The sequence below is a fragment of the Anser brachyrhynchus genome (genome assembly GCF_964034855.1).
Source record: "Anser brachyrhynchus genome assembly, chromosome: 7".
In the NCBI taxonomy this organism is placed as follows: Eukaryota; Metazoa; Chordata; class Aves; order Anseriformes; family Anatidae; genus Anser; species Anser brachyrhynchus.
This window is the reverse complement of record NC_137701.1, coordinates 25,858,672-25,875,225: the sequence shown is the minus strand read 5'-3', so window position 1 is coordinate 25,875,225 and position 16,554 is coordinate 25,858,672. Positions and strand designations below refer to the sequence as shown.

General features: G+C 41.7%; 1 protein-coding gene and 1 long non-coding RNA gene across 29 annotated transcripts in view; one reads left to right on the top strand and one right to left on the bottom strand.

Moving 5' to 3' along the window:
• Window positions 1-16,554, top strand: part of KALRN (kalirin RhoGEF kinase) — a 502,773-nt gene that overhangs the window by 310,340 nt on the left and 175,879 nt on the right. For all 28 annotated transcript variants that reach the window (XR_013953438.1, XR_013953439.1, XR_013953440.1 and 25 more), the window contains 2 exons: window positions 3,847-4,021; window positions 16,097-16,292. Coding sequence is in view for 25 of the 28 variants with exons in the window: in XM_080599249.1 (XP_080455375.1) it covers window positions 3,847-4,021; window positions 16,097-16,292 (371 nt within the window). In the remaining 3 variants the exon portion in view is untranslated. The remainder of the gene's footprint in view (window positions 1-3,846; window positions 4,022-16,096; window positions 16,293-16,554) is intronic.
• LOC308197931 lies at window positions 7,285-16,069 on the bottom strand. Its single transcript, XR_013953444.1, has 2 exons — window positions 9,078-16,069; window positions 7,285-8,369 (listed from the first exon to the last, which is right to left on the bottom strand). It is a non-coding gene; the product is annotated as an uncharacterized lncRNA (long non-coding RNA).

Here is a 16,554-nt window from a genome sequence, read left to right as displayed (position 1 = left end):
ATGAAGTTACGGTCAAACACAGAGAGAAGCACACAACTGTTGTCTGAAATAAAGCAACCCTGAGCACACACAATGATTTGCAGAGCTGAACTGTCACAATGATCTCTGATTCCAGTATCGGTTTTGAGCACTCTGGCTAACTGCAAAGCCTGTAATGTGATCCTAGACTCTTTCAAAAAGCGAAGAAGAACTGCGTAAGAAAACCATGAAGCCACCTGTGTGTATGTCCCCACTTGAACATCTTTTGTGGCTGCTGCCCAAAGTAACGAATACAGAGATAAAGGAATGGAGGAAAAATTGGAATTGCTGCAATCTTTCCTTAACATAGTATTGCATTTCACAGTGTGGGTCACCTAGTACATGCTGTGAAGAATAGCTGAAGACTGCAAATGCTACAACGCTGAAGAGAAAGAAATACACTGCTCTTATCAAGCATGTCATAGCATATGTTAAGATGAATAAAACTAATGGGGCCTTGAAAAAGTTTCCGTTTCTTGTCCTTATCTCTGAGAGCACAGATATTGGTTTTTTAGAGAAGACCATTTGTGTGATAGCACGCTGTGTCTCCTTCAGCTAGCATGAAGGAGTGAAATACCATGTTTGGGAACGCTCTTCACAGAAGATCATCAGGGCCTTCAGTGACTCTTTGAATCAGGAGACCATGCCCATCAGGAATATAACAGGCCTGGCTTGAAACATCGTACATATCATGGCTAGAACTGAAACCACTTTTTTCAGTCTTTGTTATCAGTATTGTCCTGAGGTGAGCATTGTTCTCTACAGCCAACACAAAGGAGATCTTTTGAACTGTGTTTTCAGGGGCACTGCTGGGGGCAATATTTCTGCACATCTGTGGAAGTCAAAACAACGACTTGCTCCCGTTAGATGTGAAAGAGCAGGAATGTTATGGCCAAAAATAAGGCAGTGAAGAGTCATGGATCTTGCTTTTTTTTTCCAGTAGTTCAACATACAAGCTTTTGATAATCAGTAAGTTTCACTAAGCATTCGACCAGTTCAGGTGTTTAAAGTGATTTCAGGAGCACAACGTTCATTCTGAGCAAGCTCAACAGCAGTGAACGAAGCCTTATTGTATGTTCCCCAGAGTGTATTTTGTATTTTTTTCGGTAATTTCCCTGCATTGTAAACTCTGATTCATGTCCTTTCAAAGAATACTAGGAATCTTTTATGAATTCTTACCCACAATTTCTCATCATCAGACAAACAAGAAATCTAGTGGTAGAAGCATCCAGTCTCAGAAATTTCTTTTTCCAGATGGAGATCTTTCTCAAAACAGACTATATAGGGATCTGAAGGCCTTATCCGAGGAGACTATGAAAAAATAACATTACTACAGCTAAATGTTTAGATTGCATCAGCCACAGAAGTGCAAGTGTGGCTTGATTTGAAGAGTGAAATATTTAATGAAAAGGAATTTCTAAAACCAAATGTGCCTTTAGATCCCATGCGAGATCTACCACTCTTGAATAATTCATTGAGTCATTTAGATAATATATGAATAGTAATAATCCTGCATTTGAATGAAGACTTATTTCTTGTCCTTTTATAGAAGACAGGTGCTGACTGAAGGAAGCAGAAACTTGATTGAATGTGGCCTCACATTAAGCTGTAGTTTCAAAATCTCACCTTGTTATATCTTCGTTCATCCTTCCTTTGTACAGCTAATGTGGAGGCAAAGAGAGACCCTGTAGTCACCAAGAAGGTGAAAACGCAAGACTGACAGAATGGGGCAGAAACTACCAGATGAGGAGAGTAATGTTGGTGTAATATTTTCTTATTGGCAAAGGAAGTTGGTAGCATGTGCTTCAGAATAATGGTGGATCATTTCATTCCAACATTCATCTGGATACAGATGATCGTTGAACAGAATCATTTCTTCATTGTATCAAACAGAAAGTATTTGAGGGAAAAGCAGAGAAACACATCCAAAGAGCAAATTACTAAGCAGTTAATAGTATTCTGTATTTTTAACTGTATTCTTAGTCTTCATATGTTCAGGAAAATGTGTGTTTTTTTCCATCAAGACATAATGAAATCAGAGTGACATGGTTTTTGTTGCCTTAGAACCTCAAAGATGTGTTTTAAACTTGCCTAAAATGACTGTGTCAGTGCCTAGTTTCAATTTTAGACATCTGTAAAAGGTTGTACTTTTTGCCTCAATTACACTTGCTGACAGTGTTCAATTAACATTTAAGTTGACTGTATGTTGTTTTGATCTGACCCTACATGATGATAATGTGCAAAGAGCAAAGTACAAACATTTCAGACAAATTCCACAGAAAACTACCTGTACTTTGCTAGATGTTTATGGAAGGAAGATTCAACCCAGAAGAAGGAAATAGAAACCTAAGAATTGGGAACACTAGCACTGTTCCTCAGTGGGAAGACTCCATGGACACATTTACTTGGCAGCCCAGGTTAGCTGGCCAGAAGAAGGGCTCCCAGCTGCGTTTGGTCCCTGTGGGACGATGTGATGACCTGGCAGTGTTACCTGACATTGTCCTTGTCCTCTGATTTTGTCAGCCAGTTCCCTGCACACGTAGGAGTTGATAAACCAGTAGTTCAGTGTATGCCATTGGATTTGTGATTGTCCCGCCACCACCACCACCTTCTCCAAAGCAGAACTAGAGGGTGGTAGGAAATCCTGATGGTAAGACCTGTGGCTTATCCACATCACCTGGTTACACTGTGCAGGATATCTGATAGGGCTTTCAGTTGGCTTGGTTTAAATACCCAAACAATGCAGCTGCTAACACATGACTTTAAGCAGGTTGGACAGAGAAAATCACTGCATCTAAATCTTGTTTTTGCTGAAGTACCAAAGCCAAGCATTTAATTATGGCTTCAGACTTTACTTTCTGGTTCTTGTTAATGTCAGGGGACCTTTTGTGGTACATTCAAGAGTAAGTTTCCTCTCATTGTGTCTGCAAAGGCCCTTTATCTATAAAACATCCACTTAAATTTACTGAAGACATAACAGACTGTAGGTGAGCTCATTAATATATGAGAGAGCACAAATAGAAAAAGAAACTGTCAGGACTGTCCTATGTCCATGCTAAGACCTATTTCAGGTACAGCAAACTTCCCCTCGGTACCCAGACCAGTTAAAGGGTTTGCTCCCTTCTGTTCCCTGTATATGGGGAGCACAGATGGAGCAGTGCCTGACCCCTCACAGAAACGTCTCATTTCACTTACTCTGCTGAAAGGAAAAGTGGATGACACCATCTTACAGTATTTGAAAGGTGTTTTCCTTCAGTGGAGGTTTTGCATTGTGTTCTGAGACTGTTGCATTACTAAGAAATGCAGAGGAAATCAAAGCATCCCTGTCCCTAGTCAAAAATGCTGGCAGTTCTGATTCAATTAATCTATACTAGAGCAAATGCACAAAATTAACTTGTAAAGGCCCAGGTGGCTAAATAATAAGGTGGCTAAATAGCAGCTCTGAGCTTAGTGCCCCTGGGCAGTGTGAGCAGAGGCTGGAGCAGGTCACTCTGCAGGACTGGCGAGGATTGCCAGCCAGAATCCTTAAGAGAGCTATTGAGATTGATGTACCATTCTCTCCCCTCTCTGCCCCTCTAACCCCACACAAGCTTGTAAGGTCACAGTGTCATGGCACAAGAAAAGATGATCCCCTTGTTCAAACTTGGTGCCGAGCTCAGGAGCCGCAGGATTTCAGCGAGTAGCAGCGATGAGTGCTGCACACACCTTCCCTCAGCCCTTTGTGCTTGGGCTTGCTTCTCAGCGGCACGCAGAATTGCGAACGTGTAGTTCTTGCTCTTTTGCCTGCCTTGAAGCTCAGCTTTAACCATGCTCTCTGCCTTGCCACAGGGACTCAGCTGTTTCCAACAATAAGACTCCACACAATAGCTCCATCAGCCACATCGAATCTGTACTTCAGCAGCTCGACGAGGCCCAGGTACAGATGGAAGAGCTCTTCCATGAGAGGAAGATTAAGCTAGATATTTTTCTTCAGCTCCGGATTTTTGAACAGTACACCATCGAGGTAAGAGCTGGCTGCATGACCTGAGGAAGGTAGAGCAGGGGGAAAGGGGTGTGTGTAAAGGTACTGTGTTAGGAAACACCCCCAGCTGCTTGACTGCACTCAGCTGTCCGGCGGGAAAGAGTAATTATACCAGATTTTAAATTTGGCATCTTGAAGGTAAAAATATGCTTTAGGATGTACTGCTTAAATGCAGTGAAATAGCTTCATGTTTGCTCAGCTGGCTGTATGCTGAGAATCTGCCTGCTCTGGGGAGAAGCCGTGTAAGGTGTCCCTGTTATAGGGCTTTATTGGCACTAGTCAGGGTTTGCAAGTTTCTATCACTCGGCAGTGAGGCTTGCCTCTTCCAATACAAACATAGATGCATGCAAACAGATACATGATCATCTATAAACCTCTGAGCAAAAAAAAAAAAAAAAAATCTGTGGAGGGAGAGGATAATTAAAAGCTGGGCTTTGAGCATAACAGTGGATTTTTATTTTTTTTATTTATTGGGGGGAGGAGGGAATAGAAGAAGCTTTTAAGTAATTTTTATGTGCCTGTGTAAAAAGGTCTTTCAGTTTGCATTTTTTTATTGCTATTTTGAAATCAAAAGCACTGGAAGGAAAACTCATCAAAGCATTAATAATTGAGGTATTCTTGGACAGAGTAACTTTAAAGAGACTAGCCAATCTCATTAACTGCTTGCTGTAATTCTGATAGGACGTGGTACAAAAAGAACAACATGTAAATTAACTTGCACACAAAATCCGTGAAAGCCATGTGTCAGCACACATGTCCGTCCTGGGACGTGTTCCTCCTACTATATCCCACCAGTCCTAGTTCAGGTCATACAGCACTTTAAGTATTTTATGATGAGATATTCCTGAAGAGATCATTTGCAAATCTATCAGCAATCTCAAGGTGGGTACTGATAATTAATAGGAGCTTTAGTATGCTGAGTTACAGTTTGTGTGTATTTTAAAACATGGCATGGTGAATTACAGTGGAATGAAAGGCTAGGAACAGGGGTTTGTATATGTTTTTAATTGGATGCGAGAGATAGAAATCAGTGAGGAGTATCTGAGCTTTCTTGTTGCGACTGGTAAGTTAGGTGTTGTACTGAAAGCTGTTCTACAGTGCTTGTTATTAATGTAAATTAGATTAATTAACATTGTTTTACTCACCAGTTACATACAGGCTTCCTGATACTGGGAGGCAGTATTCCCTGTGAGTATGTGTGTATATGTATAAATGTGTACACTTCAGATTGGGTGGCACTGCTGTGTGAGCAGTGCTGCCCTAAGACTGCTACATTCCCAGCTCAGGAGCCTGCAATAACTGTAGTATCTGCTGCACTTAAATGGAAGATATTTTGATACAATGGTGTGGTGAATGCTGAATAATTAAGACTTGGACTCTAAAGATAGGAATTATAGGTGAATACATATATGTGTACCTACCTATAAATGGCACCTGTGTTTTCAAAAATGAAGCAAAACATGAATAATAGTAGGTGCTTCTGGACACCCAAATATATCTGTTGGCAGTATATTTTGAACCTATGTGAGTCATTCATTAAGATCTCAGCCTGTCTGTATTTCACTGCAAATTCCAGGTGGGTTAAAAAACAAATCTCTGTTTTCAAATTCTTTTCCTTTTTACTTTGTCTCTCAACCAAAGATCACAAAGACCTTTACCATTACAGATTGCTTTATTGATGGGACAACTGAGGCATCAAGTGATGTGGCTTGTCCTAGCCCACTCCGTATGTCATGCCAGAGATGGGAATGCTGTGTTGATCCCTCTGTTTTGTTTCAGCATGAATCCTACTTCAGTGTATTCAGAGATAACATTTAGACTGTCTGTGATACATTAAGATATTTAAAATTGGAGATGTGCTTCAATCTTCTCAAATCAGATTAGCTAGAAAGGACTTTAAAGAAAATCATCACTTAGTTGTCAGTGTAGATTTGCTACTTTTTTATCATCAGAACATCTGAATTCCCTCTGCAGGATTGATATTACAAGGAAATATGAGAACGCATTTCATAGGGAGTTTATGGGCAGATGATTTTTATTTAGAAAGCTCTCTCTTTCAGGGGAAAATATTTTTATTTTAAAATAATTACTACATTTAATTTATAGCTGAACGCAGAGTAAAAGTTATCATAACCATGTCAGTATCTTAAATTGTATAAGTACATTTAGTGCTCAAACAAGAAAAACAGTCTGATTAATAAAAAGAAAAGTAATTTGAAATAATATATTAAATGACAAATTTATGCTGTGCATTTCAAACAACAGCTAAATTAGCTCAAAGTGACACAATAATGATCTTTAGAAACTAGATTGCAGTCAGTTGCCTCAGCCGTATAATAAAGATTCCAAGTCAGTAGGAAACTTATCAACATTAACACAATTATCTCACACCATTTTTAAGAAGCAAAAAGATGTTTTCATCCCCATAATTAAAAAGCATGTGGTATTTCTGATGGTTAGCTATTCTAAGCTTGTAAGGGAAAAAGATGATGAAATTTAAATTGAGAAATTAAATATCTTTTTTTTACTAAAGATGAGTGGCTTGAGCTATGGCTGGTAATGTATTTAGGTTTTAATTTTCCATAATAGCCCAGATCCAGCGCAGATTAAGAACAGGGAAACAGTGTGTACCAGTATGACTCTCAAATGAATTTCTCCTTCTCTAGTCTAGATAAGCCCCCTTCCATCTGTCCAAAGAGCAGTGCCATGTTGAACATACCCCTAACAAAACCCCTCTACCTGCTGCATCCATGTTAAATCTCTCTCCTTCCTGCAAATCATCTACGAAAGCGGGCCCAAGGCACAGTGCTGTTGTAGTGGAAGCTCTTCTCAGCATGCTGGAAGTCTCAGGCATCAGCATCCTGTTTTAAGAAGAGCAGCTGAGGAAGTTACAGTTTGACACAGGATCTTCCAGCTTCCTTGTCTAAGAACATCGTGCACATTGCCTCCCCAGAGAAGGAAGCGAGCAAGAAGAGCTGGCTGGCAGTGTGCAACAGCAGCGCTGCTGGGGCAGGCTTGCTCCAGGGGGACCAGGTTGCACAGGCAGCAGTTTCCTTGGGAACCCTGAAGCTGCTCTGTGCAGAGAAATTTGGTACATGGGTTGTGAGGTCCCTGTGCTTTCACAACAAAAGCACTTGATTGACATGGGTTTCCAAATGGAAGTTTCACTGGATTTCCAAAAATTAGCCAGCAGATCTTGGTCTGATAGCAAAACAGTGGCCTGCTGTTTCTGTTCCAGCCATCTCTTTCTTTTTTCTTTTCTTTTTTTTTTCTCCATCTCCCAAATCTGAATGCTTTTGTTCTCTTTGTTGCTTCTGTCTTGTTAAGCATTGTGTTTCCCACTTTTCCTCCAGGTCTGTGTTCTCAGCCTTAGTTGTCAGGTTCTTGAGTTCCTGGGAAGCCCCCGTGATGAGGATCCTTTCCTGGGAACTCTGCTCAGAGGAAAAACTTGCCTCTTTTTAATGAAAGCCAGAGTTGCAACTGTGGGAGCCCATCTCCTCCCAAAAGCTTTAGGGAGGGTTTCACATTAGAACTCAATGTCAGAGAATAGTTGCATCCTGTGTAGTCTTTTTCCATCCAGTTTTGGTACCAAACATATTGTCTTTCATTGCCTTTCCCTACTAACCTCTCTCTCTCTCTTCTTTCTAATTGATAATGCAAACTGAAAGTATTAGGGAATTTTTCAAGCTCACAAATGGCTGTGGACTGTTTGACCTTTATTTTTTTATTTAGAAAGTGTCTGACTGCCATTTGTTCTTTGGAAACCTTCCTGCTTTTACTGTTCTTCCCAGATATTGAAGTCCATGCCATGGACCACGTAACCCTTTCCTCTGGCACTTCTTTCTGGACTTGCACTGTACCCATCCACTTCATAGCTGTTGTGGTTTTTGAACTTTTCTATGATCTTTTCTTCCTGACAGAGGTTTGGAGTCCAGACAAACTTCAGAATTAATGGTACTTCATGAGCAACACTCACTTCCATCTACTTAGGCATCATTAAGCTTCTCTGTGCTTCAGTGAAATCTGCCAACTATTGTCTCATTTTGTCTTCAGGAAGAGTATTTTATGTAAAGAGAAGCCACCTGCCTTTTTTGTTGGTAGGGCAGAGCAGCTGTCTTCATTTAGGACTTCTAAGGACTCGTGAGTTGCCTAGGCAGCTTTTGTGTTGTATTTGAGTCAAGGCAGGTTTGGCAGATATGAATTTGGATGTGAACCCAGAGGCACATAGTATGTGCTACCTTTTATTTTTTTGCCTTAATCTCATTATATTGACTGATATTTACACTGTAGGTTCTTGGGGTAAAGTATGAAATCCAAACGATGACGACACCTGGAAACCAGCATAACAGAAATATGAGAGAGCCTAGCTATCCCAGTGGGAGGTTTTTCTGCCTTAGGTTTTAAAACCATAAAGTGACAACCCATTCTTTATTTAGGAAACGTGTCTAACTTTGATGCCTGATATGTTTTATTCCTTTACCAAGTCATTGCACATTCCAAGACAAGACGGGATCATTAGGATTATATGGTTGGGCTTTCTGTGTGATGCATGCTATGACTGAGTTCATGCAGCCAACCGAGTAACTTGGGAGATTTCATGCAATGCGAATGGGGTAGTTGATCCACTATGAGGAAGTAGGGTATAAGACCCCAGAGAAAATAGCTGGCAGGAATCAGCGGCAGCGCTGGCACCACACTGAGCACATTATATATATGAAACATAGCAGTATCCCAGAGATATAGCTTCACTAAAATCTGTCAAGTATTCTTTGACTTGTGCTTCAAAAATAGTCACTTAAAGGCTTATTAACCATTATTTGAATGGCTGTTAATATTTAGTAAAATGTTGGGTAATTGCATAAGAAATGAATGGTAAAATGCACTGAGTTGCAACCCCTACCACAACGAATACCACCCAGAGCATAGACCACATCTTTCTGCATATGTTTTCTTTATATCTTTTGTACAGAGATGATCAAATTCACCTGTAGACCCCTATAAAACTCTGACTGAGAATAGGAATGATCTCACCTCATACCTGTCTGGCCACAGTTGTTGGTTACCTCCAAGGAAATTTCTCCCTCCGCTTCCCAGAACTGCCCAGATCCTTCCCTTGTGTGTGTTGTTTCCTGCAATGCACGTGGATCTGTGCAGTGCTAGGAAAAGCCAGTCCACTGTAGTCTTAGAGCAGTGCACTTTCTAGGCAAAGACAGTCCTGGAAGGGGTTATGGGGGTTCCCGCTGTACAATATAAATTGGATCTTGTATACTGTTATCTTTCAAAAAGTACCGCGATCGCTAAGATTTTCATGTTCTGGTTATCTAACTTTCCACCACTGCATCTCATTGGCTCCATTTCACCTGCTAATTAAATTTTTCAGCCTTGGTTTCATTTGCTGGTTCTTTTGGCTCTTTCCACCCATTCCTGTAGAAGGGAGCAGAAGCCAGCTTGGAGACAGTAGTTTGATTCACTGTTATTTACAACTCACTTGAGTTTCCCATTCCAGGTTTATAACATTAGCAGGATCTTTCAAGTGAAATAGCTGCCTGCTTGGAGGTACAAGATACTTTACAGCCCCTCACTGACTTATAGCTGACACTCAGATGTGAGCTTCTCTATTAGAAGTAAGAGTTGCTGGAATCTTATAATGCCTCACACTTAGATGTTTTTTGTGCTTTTGCTTTTGCTTTTTTTATGCATAGGTTTCAAATTGCACATCACTTCATTTTAAGGAAAGCAAGGCATGAGGCTCTCTTGGGTACCTTGTCTTTAGAGCTCAATTCCATTGTTTCTCTTGATATTTTTGGGACTCAGGAGCCAAAGGCACTGGAGTGGAATCACCACTGTGACAGCCTTTTCACATTTCAGTAGCTCAGGTCCCTACTAAGCCAGTGTTGTTTCTCTGCCACATGTCAAAAGGAATTGGTGACAGCATTGTCACACTGCACAGCGTCAGTCCAAAGCAAGACCTGAGAAGGAAGAACAGCAAACTTTCTGCATGCGTTGGTTTGTAGAAGTGACAGTTTCATTCACCCTTTCCTACCTACATCTCCTACCATACACCTGTAGTTTTAGCCTGCTCGTAGATCCAATTATACGGTCATGTCCAGTCTTCTGCTCTTCCAGTTTCCTCTGAATTCCAAAGCAGAGCTGGGTGCTGCTGCCCCAGCATGTCTGGTTAAAAATAAATAAATAAATAATAAAAGTATGTGCCCTAGAGATCTGTTTTCCCCTACTCTGTTATAACCCCTTTCTTTCTTCACTCGCAGACATTCCCTTAGCATCCAGGAGTCAGATGATCTTTTTTTATACCTCCCTAGATCACATCTGACCTCCCATCTCATCCACCCCCTTTCTCTTCATATTCTTGAAGAGAGGTAGATATTCCCTTTCCTTGATTCTGAGCTCTGCCCTGTGCCTGTGTGACTATTCTTCCCATCCTGCCTCATCCCTGTGCTCTACCAACAATCCTCACCTTTGCTCCTCCTCCTACTTCCACCATCCTTTCTCTTGCAACCTACCTCCTACATTTGCTTGTTCTTCCCAATCGTCTTTACTCTTTTTCAGATCCCTCTCACAAGCCCACTCTCTTTTTGTTGATAGTGGCTGCTCCCAGGGTAGAACTTGCTTTTTCCTCCTCCTCATATGCCCATTCCCCAGCCCATACTTCAAAATATCAGCTTCTATATGATTCATTCACCATATAACATCTATTTTCTCTTGCTTGACTCTTCATATCCCTCTCCACCTTCTTCAATTGGCAAACATTTTTTGTTTCTGGCTGGCATTAAACAAGAAGACTTTAGGTGTCAAACACTGAATTTGGGCCAAGCAAGCAGCATTCAAGGCTCAGCAGCACCATTTTATAGAAAATTTCAGCAGTAGCATCAAAAAATAGATAGGATTTAGGTATGAAATCATTGCAGATATACAATTGCCTGCATGGCAGCTGTTTTAGCTTGGATAGGCTCTTTGGCCTAATCTGCAAGCAACTGCAACACAGGAGTGAGATGGCAGGACTGTTTCTGTTGTTATTGCTGCTATTACTTTTGACCTGCCTACTACCTCTCTGTGCCTCTCCTCTCTCTCCAGAGTTGAAGATGAACATGTCTCTCTCCCCACAGTCATGTTATCTGCTGGTGTTGCAGCATGGTAAATCCAGGAAGCAGCAAAAGCAGCGGTTTTGCAGCAATAGGAATTTGGGTATATGAAGTTGCTGCTTTAGGAGGATGCCTGCCTAAAAAATATGTGGTCTAGACTGTGGTTGCTGTGTCTGCACAAAACACAGACCTGGCTGATGTAGTCTGTATATCTGTTATGGTCTTGTGATAGTGGAGTTCAGCACAAACCCGGTATTTGCTCACATGCTGAAGTGAACTCCTGGGCTGTCCCTGCTGTTCTGATGTGGATATCTCAGGTAGCTCATTTAACGCTAGCTTGGGTTCTCTACCTGCATCATTTCTCCTCCCGTTATCATGACAGCAGGAGAATCTATTTCAGATGAAGAAAAAAGGATCATGCTTTCCATGCTCGTTGTCAATATACAGGTCTGTTATGTCTTTCTCTCTCATTTACACTCTGGGGTCATTTGACCTCCCTGTATTGCTTCGGACCTGTTTCTTGGCCACCAACCTTATACGACGTGCAAGGAAGGAGTGTGGCTCCTTCCCGAGTCAGCTGGAGAGTGGCTGACAGTGAGGTATGCATCTAGCTTTCCTTTGAGCAGTGTGAGTGCTTTGGGATGCCTGCCACTTTTGCTATGCCTGTGCACTGCCGCTGTTGCTGCTCTCATGACCCTCCTGCTTTGGTGCAATTTCTCTCTCATGCCACAGCAGAACGGAGCAGAGCTCAGGGCTTCTCTCGTGGCAGCGCTCTTCTTCTTTCAGGGCATGTGAAGGATGCTAAGGTCTGTTTAGAATCACAAACACTGTGAAGGAAAATGAATAAACATAAGAAGTGCCATCAGTTCTTCCCACCAAAAATCCAATAGATGAACAGAACAAACTCTAATCAGCCATTCTTCTGGGTCAAAAGGGAATTAAACAAGTTCATGGCCAAGCGAGCCTCGTTTATGAGACAGTTCCTGACATAGGCTCAGTGTAATTGGCTCTTACCACGGTTCAAGAGATAGTATAGTTTCATCTTGTGTAGTCCCAAGATGTCTGACCTATTCTGTGAAAGCATCCAAGGTCGGTTTTTTAGACTTGAAAAATATACATCTGTAGTTAACAGAGCTGCCTAATTACAGCCTCTTCCTAAAGAAAAATAAATTTTCCCTATACCCAAGTCAATCTAGCTAGGCACTCAGACTCTGGGACCATTTCCAAATGGTCCAGTTTGAAATACAGAAACTGCTGGGATTTTGAGGCATTGGCTGTACAGACAGGAAAGGAAGTGTCTTAATGAGATATGCCAAGCAGCACAGTCTCTGGGATAGGGCACCAGATTGGGACTCAGGAAACCTGGGTTGTTATCACAGCTCTGCTATTGCTTCTTTGCCTCCGTGTGCTTTAGATCCCCTTCTAGCCATCTGCTTGTCTCAGTTACTCAGAGCAACGTACCCAACCTTCCTGTGCACACACGTCGCCGGAGGAGCTTGGTGATGTTCCACCTCTTGCTGTCTGACTCCTTCCTCTCCTCCCCTAACCCAGCACATGGGATAATTAGCACTGCTTCCCCAGCTCCCACTCGGAGACAGCTCCCCTCCTTCCTTCCTCCTCCCCGCTGCCTGTGGCTGAACTAAGGAGCCTTGCTGGACCTGACTGATCGTCCAGAGCCTCTCAGGTGCAGACAGAGCTCCAGCTCGTGGCCCTGACAGCACAACATGGAGCCCCCGGTCTGGCCTTGCAGCCTGAGGAGCTTACCAGCTCGTGTCCTGGCTGCCTGTACTGTCCTTTCCTCCACCTGCAACCAGTGATTTGAACTGGGGAATGTGGATAATGGAGCATGAACCCCTCAGAGCCTTGCAGTGGATAGCAGGGCATGTAGATATCCATGTGCAGCTCCTTTCTGTGCTAGGAGCCTGGTGAAAGCTGGCTGCTGACGTGAGCATCAGGAGCACGGGTTGCCTGGGAGGCAATCCCTCTCCCGAGTGCCTGTAGATGCCTCTCTGCTGTTCACCTGTCTTGGATGCTCAGGGACAAAAGCCAGTGCAGTCAGGAACAGCCATTTTCCTGTGCATGAGTGGAAATTGTTGTGGAATTAATGATAAAATCAGTGCTGCTCAGTGTCCCTTCTCCTGCAATTGGAAAAGTTGCTAAGAGAAATGCTCTCTCACAGCAGAGAGGCTAAGCCAGGCACCCGTGTAGTAGTGCTGGCTCCCAGCCTACTTGAAGATGTGGGACTATCTGTTGATTCGTTTATAAGTCCATCCTCAACTTCCCTGGCAGTCCAACCCTCAGAAAGATTTGTATTTGCCTGTCCTGGAGATGATGTCCAGAGACATAAGCACATGGAAAGAGATGGGTTTGATCAGTATCCCCATATTGTAGCATGGCTGTAAGAGCAAACTATTGTAACACGTTCCTTGACTGTTTTAATCTTTTGTATTGCTGTCACTTACAAATGCTTTTAGACATCTTCCTGAGTGCATATACATGGGAATGCTTACAGGGAATTGGGAAGTACTTTGCAAGCCCCTGCAAAATTTCAAGTGATTGTTTTAGCAGCCTTACACTCAATGCAATGAATTTGAACAGACAATATTTTTAATACCTCATTAAAATAAAATAAAAAATCCTTTGGTTTGTTTATATCGCTACTAAATCCTACAAGCAGAAGGGACTTTGCACTGAACTGTAAATGTTATTGTCATGACTGTAGGAACCTGTGCGTACTCTAAATTCGTTCCATTTTTCACTTTGAAACAAGGTCAAGGCTACCTCAGTTCTGATTGCTGTTAGCCAAGGATCTTTCTCTAAAGTCAATGTATCTAGTAAAACCCTTCTCCAACATCTACTCCAACCGTTCCTCCATAGCTGTTAAATCTGCCAAGAAGCCTCCACAGTCCAGGGACCCCAGCTATAAAATATAAATGAATCAGAGGCTGCTGGAATCAGGAATGGGGCCAAAGAGACTGTAGAGATAGTTGTTATTTAAAGGTAATTGAGTGAAATGGGTGAAGGAAAAAGCTGAAGAAAAATAGAAGCTCCTCAGAATGTTCACACTCTGCCTTCCACCCTGCAGCTGAGATCCCAGGTTCTCAGTTGAGTAAATCTGCTTTTTTGCTTCTCTCAAACAAGAGCCTTGAAATTGTGCTTATGTTTTCCCATCTGATGCGAAGCTCCCATCCATGCTAACGTGAGAGGGGCTGAAAGCCGGTCCTTTTGGGTTCCCTTCCAGTGCCTGTGTTGGATTTAATGTTATGCTTTCTGGAAAGGAAAACCAAGTGGAAAATTTTGAATCTTGGCTACTTGAGAAGCTAAGCATCTCGCTGCACACAGGCACTGAAGAGTGCTTTTAGTGAGAAACAGAGAACCTCTCACTACATGATAACATGCTTAAGTATGAATTTAGATACCTATTTTTAGCTCTCCTGGCTCTAGCTATGAGGAGCTGACCAATGAATGTGAATTCAGGCATATATTTAGTAGTTTTGAAATACTTTAAACAATTATATGCTGCACAGTACTAGCCTATGTGTGTGATTTAATTCCCATTCCCCTTGTCCCACTTCCCTCATTCATTGTCACTAGCACATTCCCTCTTTTAGTAGCAGAGTCAAGTTTGAAGGGAGGCTGTGCTGTCTGAGTGGGGGTAGAGCTTGCATTAATTGTAGAGGCAAAACCAGAGCAGGACTTTGATATTGGTTGGCTACTTGTGAGCTAAAATGTAAAACACAGAAGATATAGTAAATAGACTGCTAGAATCATCAGTCTGCCTGTTTAAATTAGGAAGCAGAGAAAGCAACAGAAGATTTTGCCTGTTCCCATGAGTTATTGGCAGGTAACATTGGTCTTTGGCAAGAACTGGGTCCTGCCTGTGATGCTACTGGTGTTTCACCCAGCCCTCGAGTGTGATGTGTCTGTGCTGCGCTTTCACCATCTGTAAAAATGTGTTCATAGAACCATAGAATATCCCGAGTTGGAAGGGACTGACAAGGATCATCAAGTCCGACTCCTGGGTCTGCACAGGACCACCCAAAAATCAGACCCAGTGTCTGAAAGCATTGTCCAAATGCTTCTTGAACTCCATCAGGCTGTGACCACTGCTCTGGGGTTATTATTTATATTAATTCCCCAGTATGAAATCTTTGAGATTCATAGAAGGAAGTTTATACGAGGCCTGTTCCCACTCCAGTTAGCAGAAAGACCCTTAAAAAAACAAAGTCCCTGAAAGCACAGACTGAAACAACTGCACAGCCAGTGCTGTGGGGTTAACTCCCCAATTTCATAATAAAATATTAGGTGTCACGATGCATTTTCTATGAACAACAGGTAGATACTGTTCACAATGCATTATATCAATATATAATTTATAATATATAAATCATAATAACATAATATTATAATCTGCAAATGCATTATTTATCCTTGTTTTAGAGCTTAATGGAAGCATCTTATAATTTAAATTCTATGAAGAAAAAGAATAAACAATAATAATAAAAAATATTCCCATCTGTAGTATGTAACATATAGGGTGCTACAAAAAGTTTTTAGAAACATTCAGGCAGTTTTGGGATTATGTAATCACAGGTGTCAATTTTTTTTTGCAATTCTGTCAGCATTATTTCTTAATTTAAATTTGAATTTATTCATAAGCACCATCACCACCACCCATGTGAATACAGTGAGTCTTCTCTTACAGTGGAATGTGGAAGGGAAAAAGAAGTTGTCAGATTTCTCGTTGGACTGATCGTCTTTTCGTGGATCCTTACCTAAGTAAAATGTTAATTGTGACCATTAAATGGGCAGAATCTAGAGTGTATTGAGGCTGTGGTTTGGGGGGTTTCTGGATCACAGTCAAAATGTGAAGTCTTTCAGTGATCCGTACACAGTTTGAAAGTAAGATTTTTCATTGCTCTTGAGTGCTTATGGTGTCTATCTTCTGCCAATTAAGGTTACAGCGGAGTTAGATGCCTGGAATGAAGATCTGCTGAGACAAATGAATGATTTCAATACTGAAGACCTCACTCTGGCTGAGCAACGTTTGCAGCGTCACACTGAGCGGAAATTGGCCATGAACAACATGACCTTTGAAGTCATCCAACAAGGGCAAGATTTACACCAATACATCATGGAGGTCCAGGCTTCAGGTCAGCAGAAAAATTTGTTCTCTGTTTTATATGAGAAGAAACAAAAGAAACCAAGAAAAAAAATCCTGCATATCAAACGAAAGTACCCCACTACATACAAAATACATCAACTTTTAACATGAGCCACTCTGGCCTGTAGCTGTCTCTCCACACCCAGAACTGTTCCATAAGTTTGGGGAATTTTTGGATTCAGGATTTTATGTCAGAAATTGCCGTTTCTTTGAAACCAAAACTCAGAGTGAAAGTAAAGCTGACTTTCAAG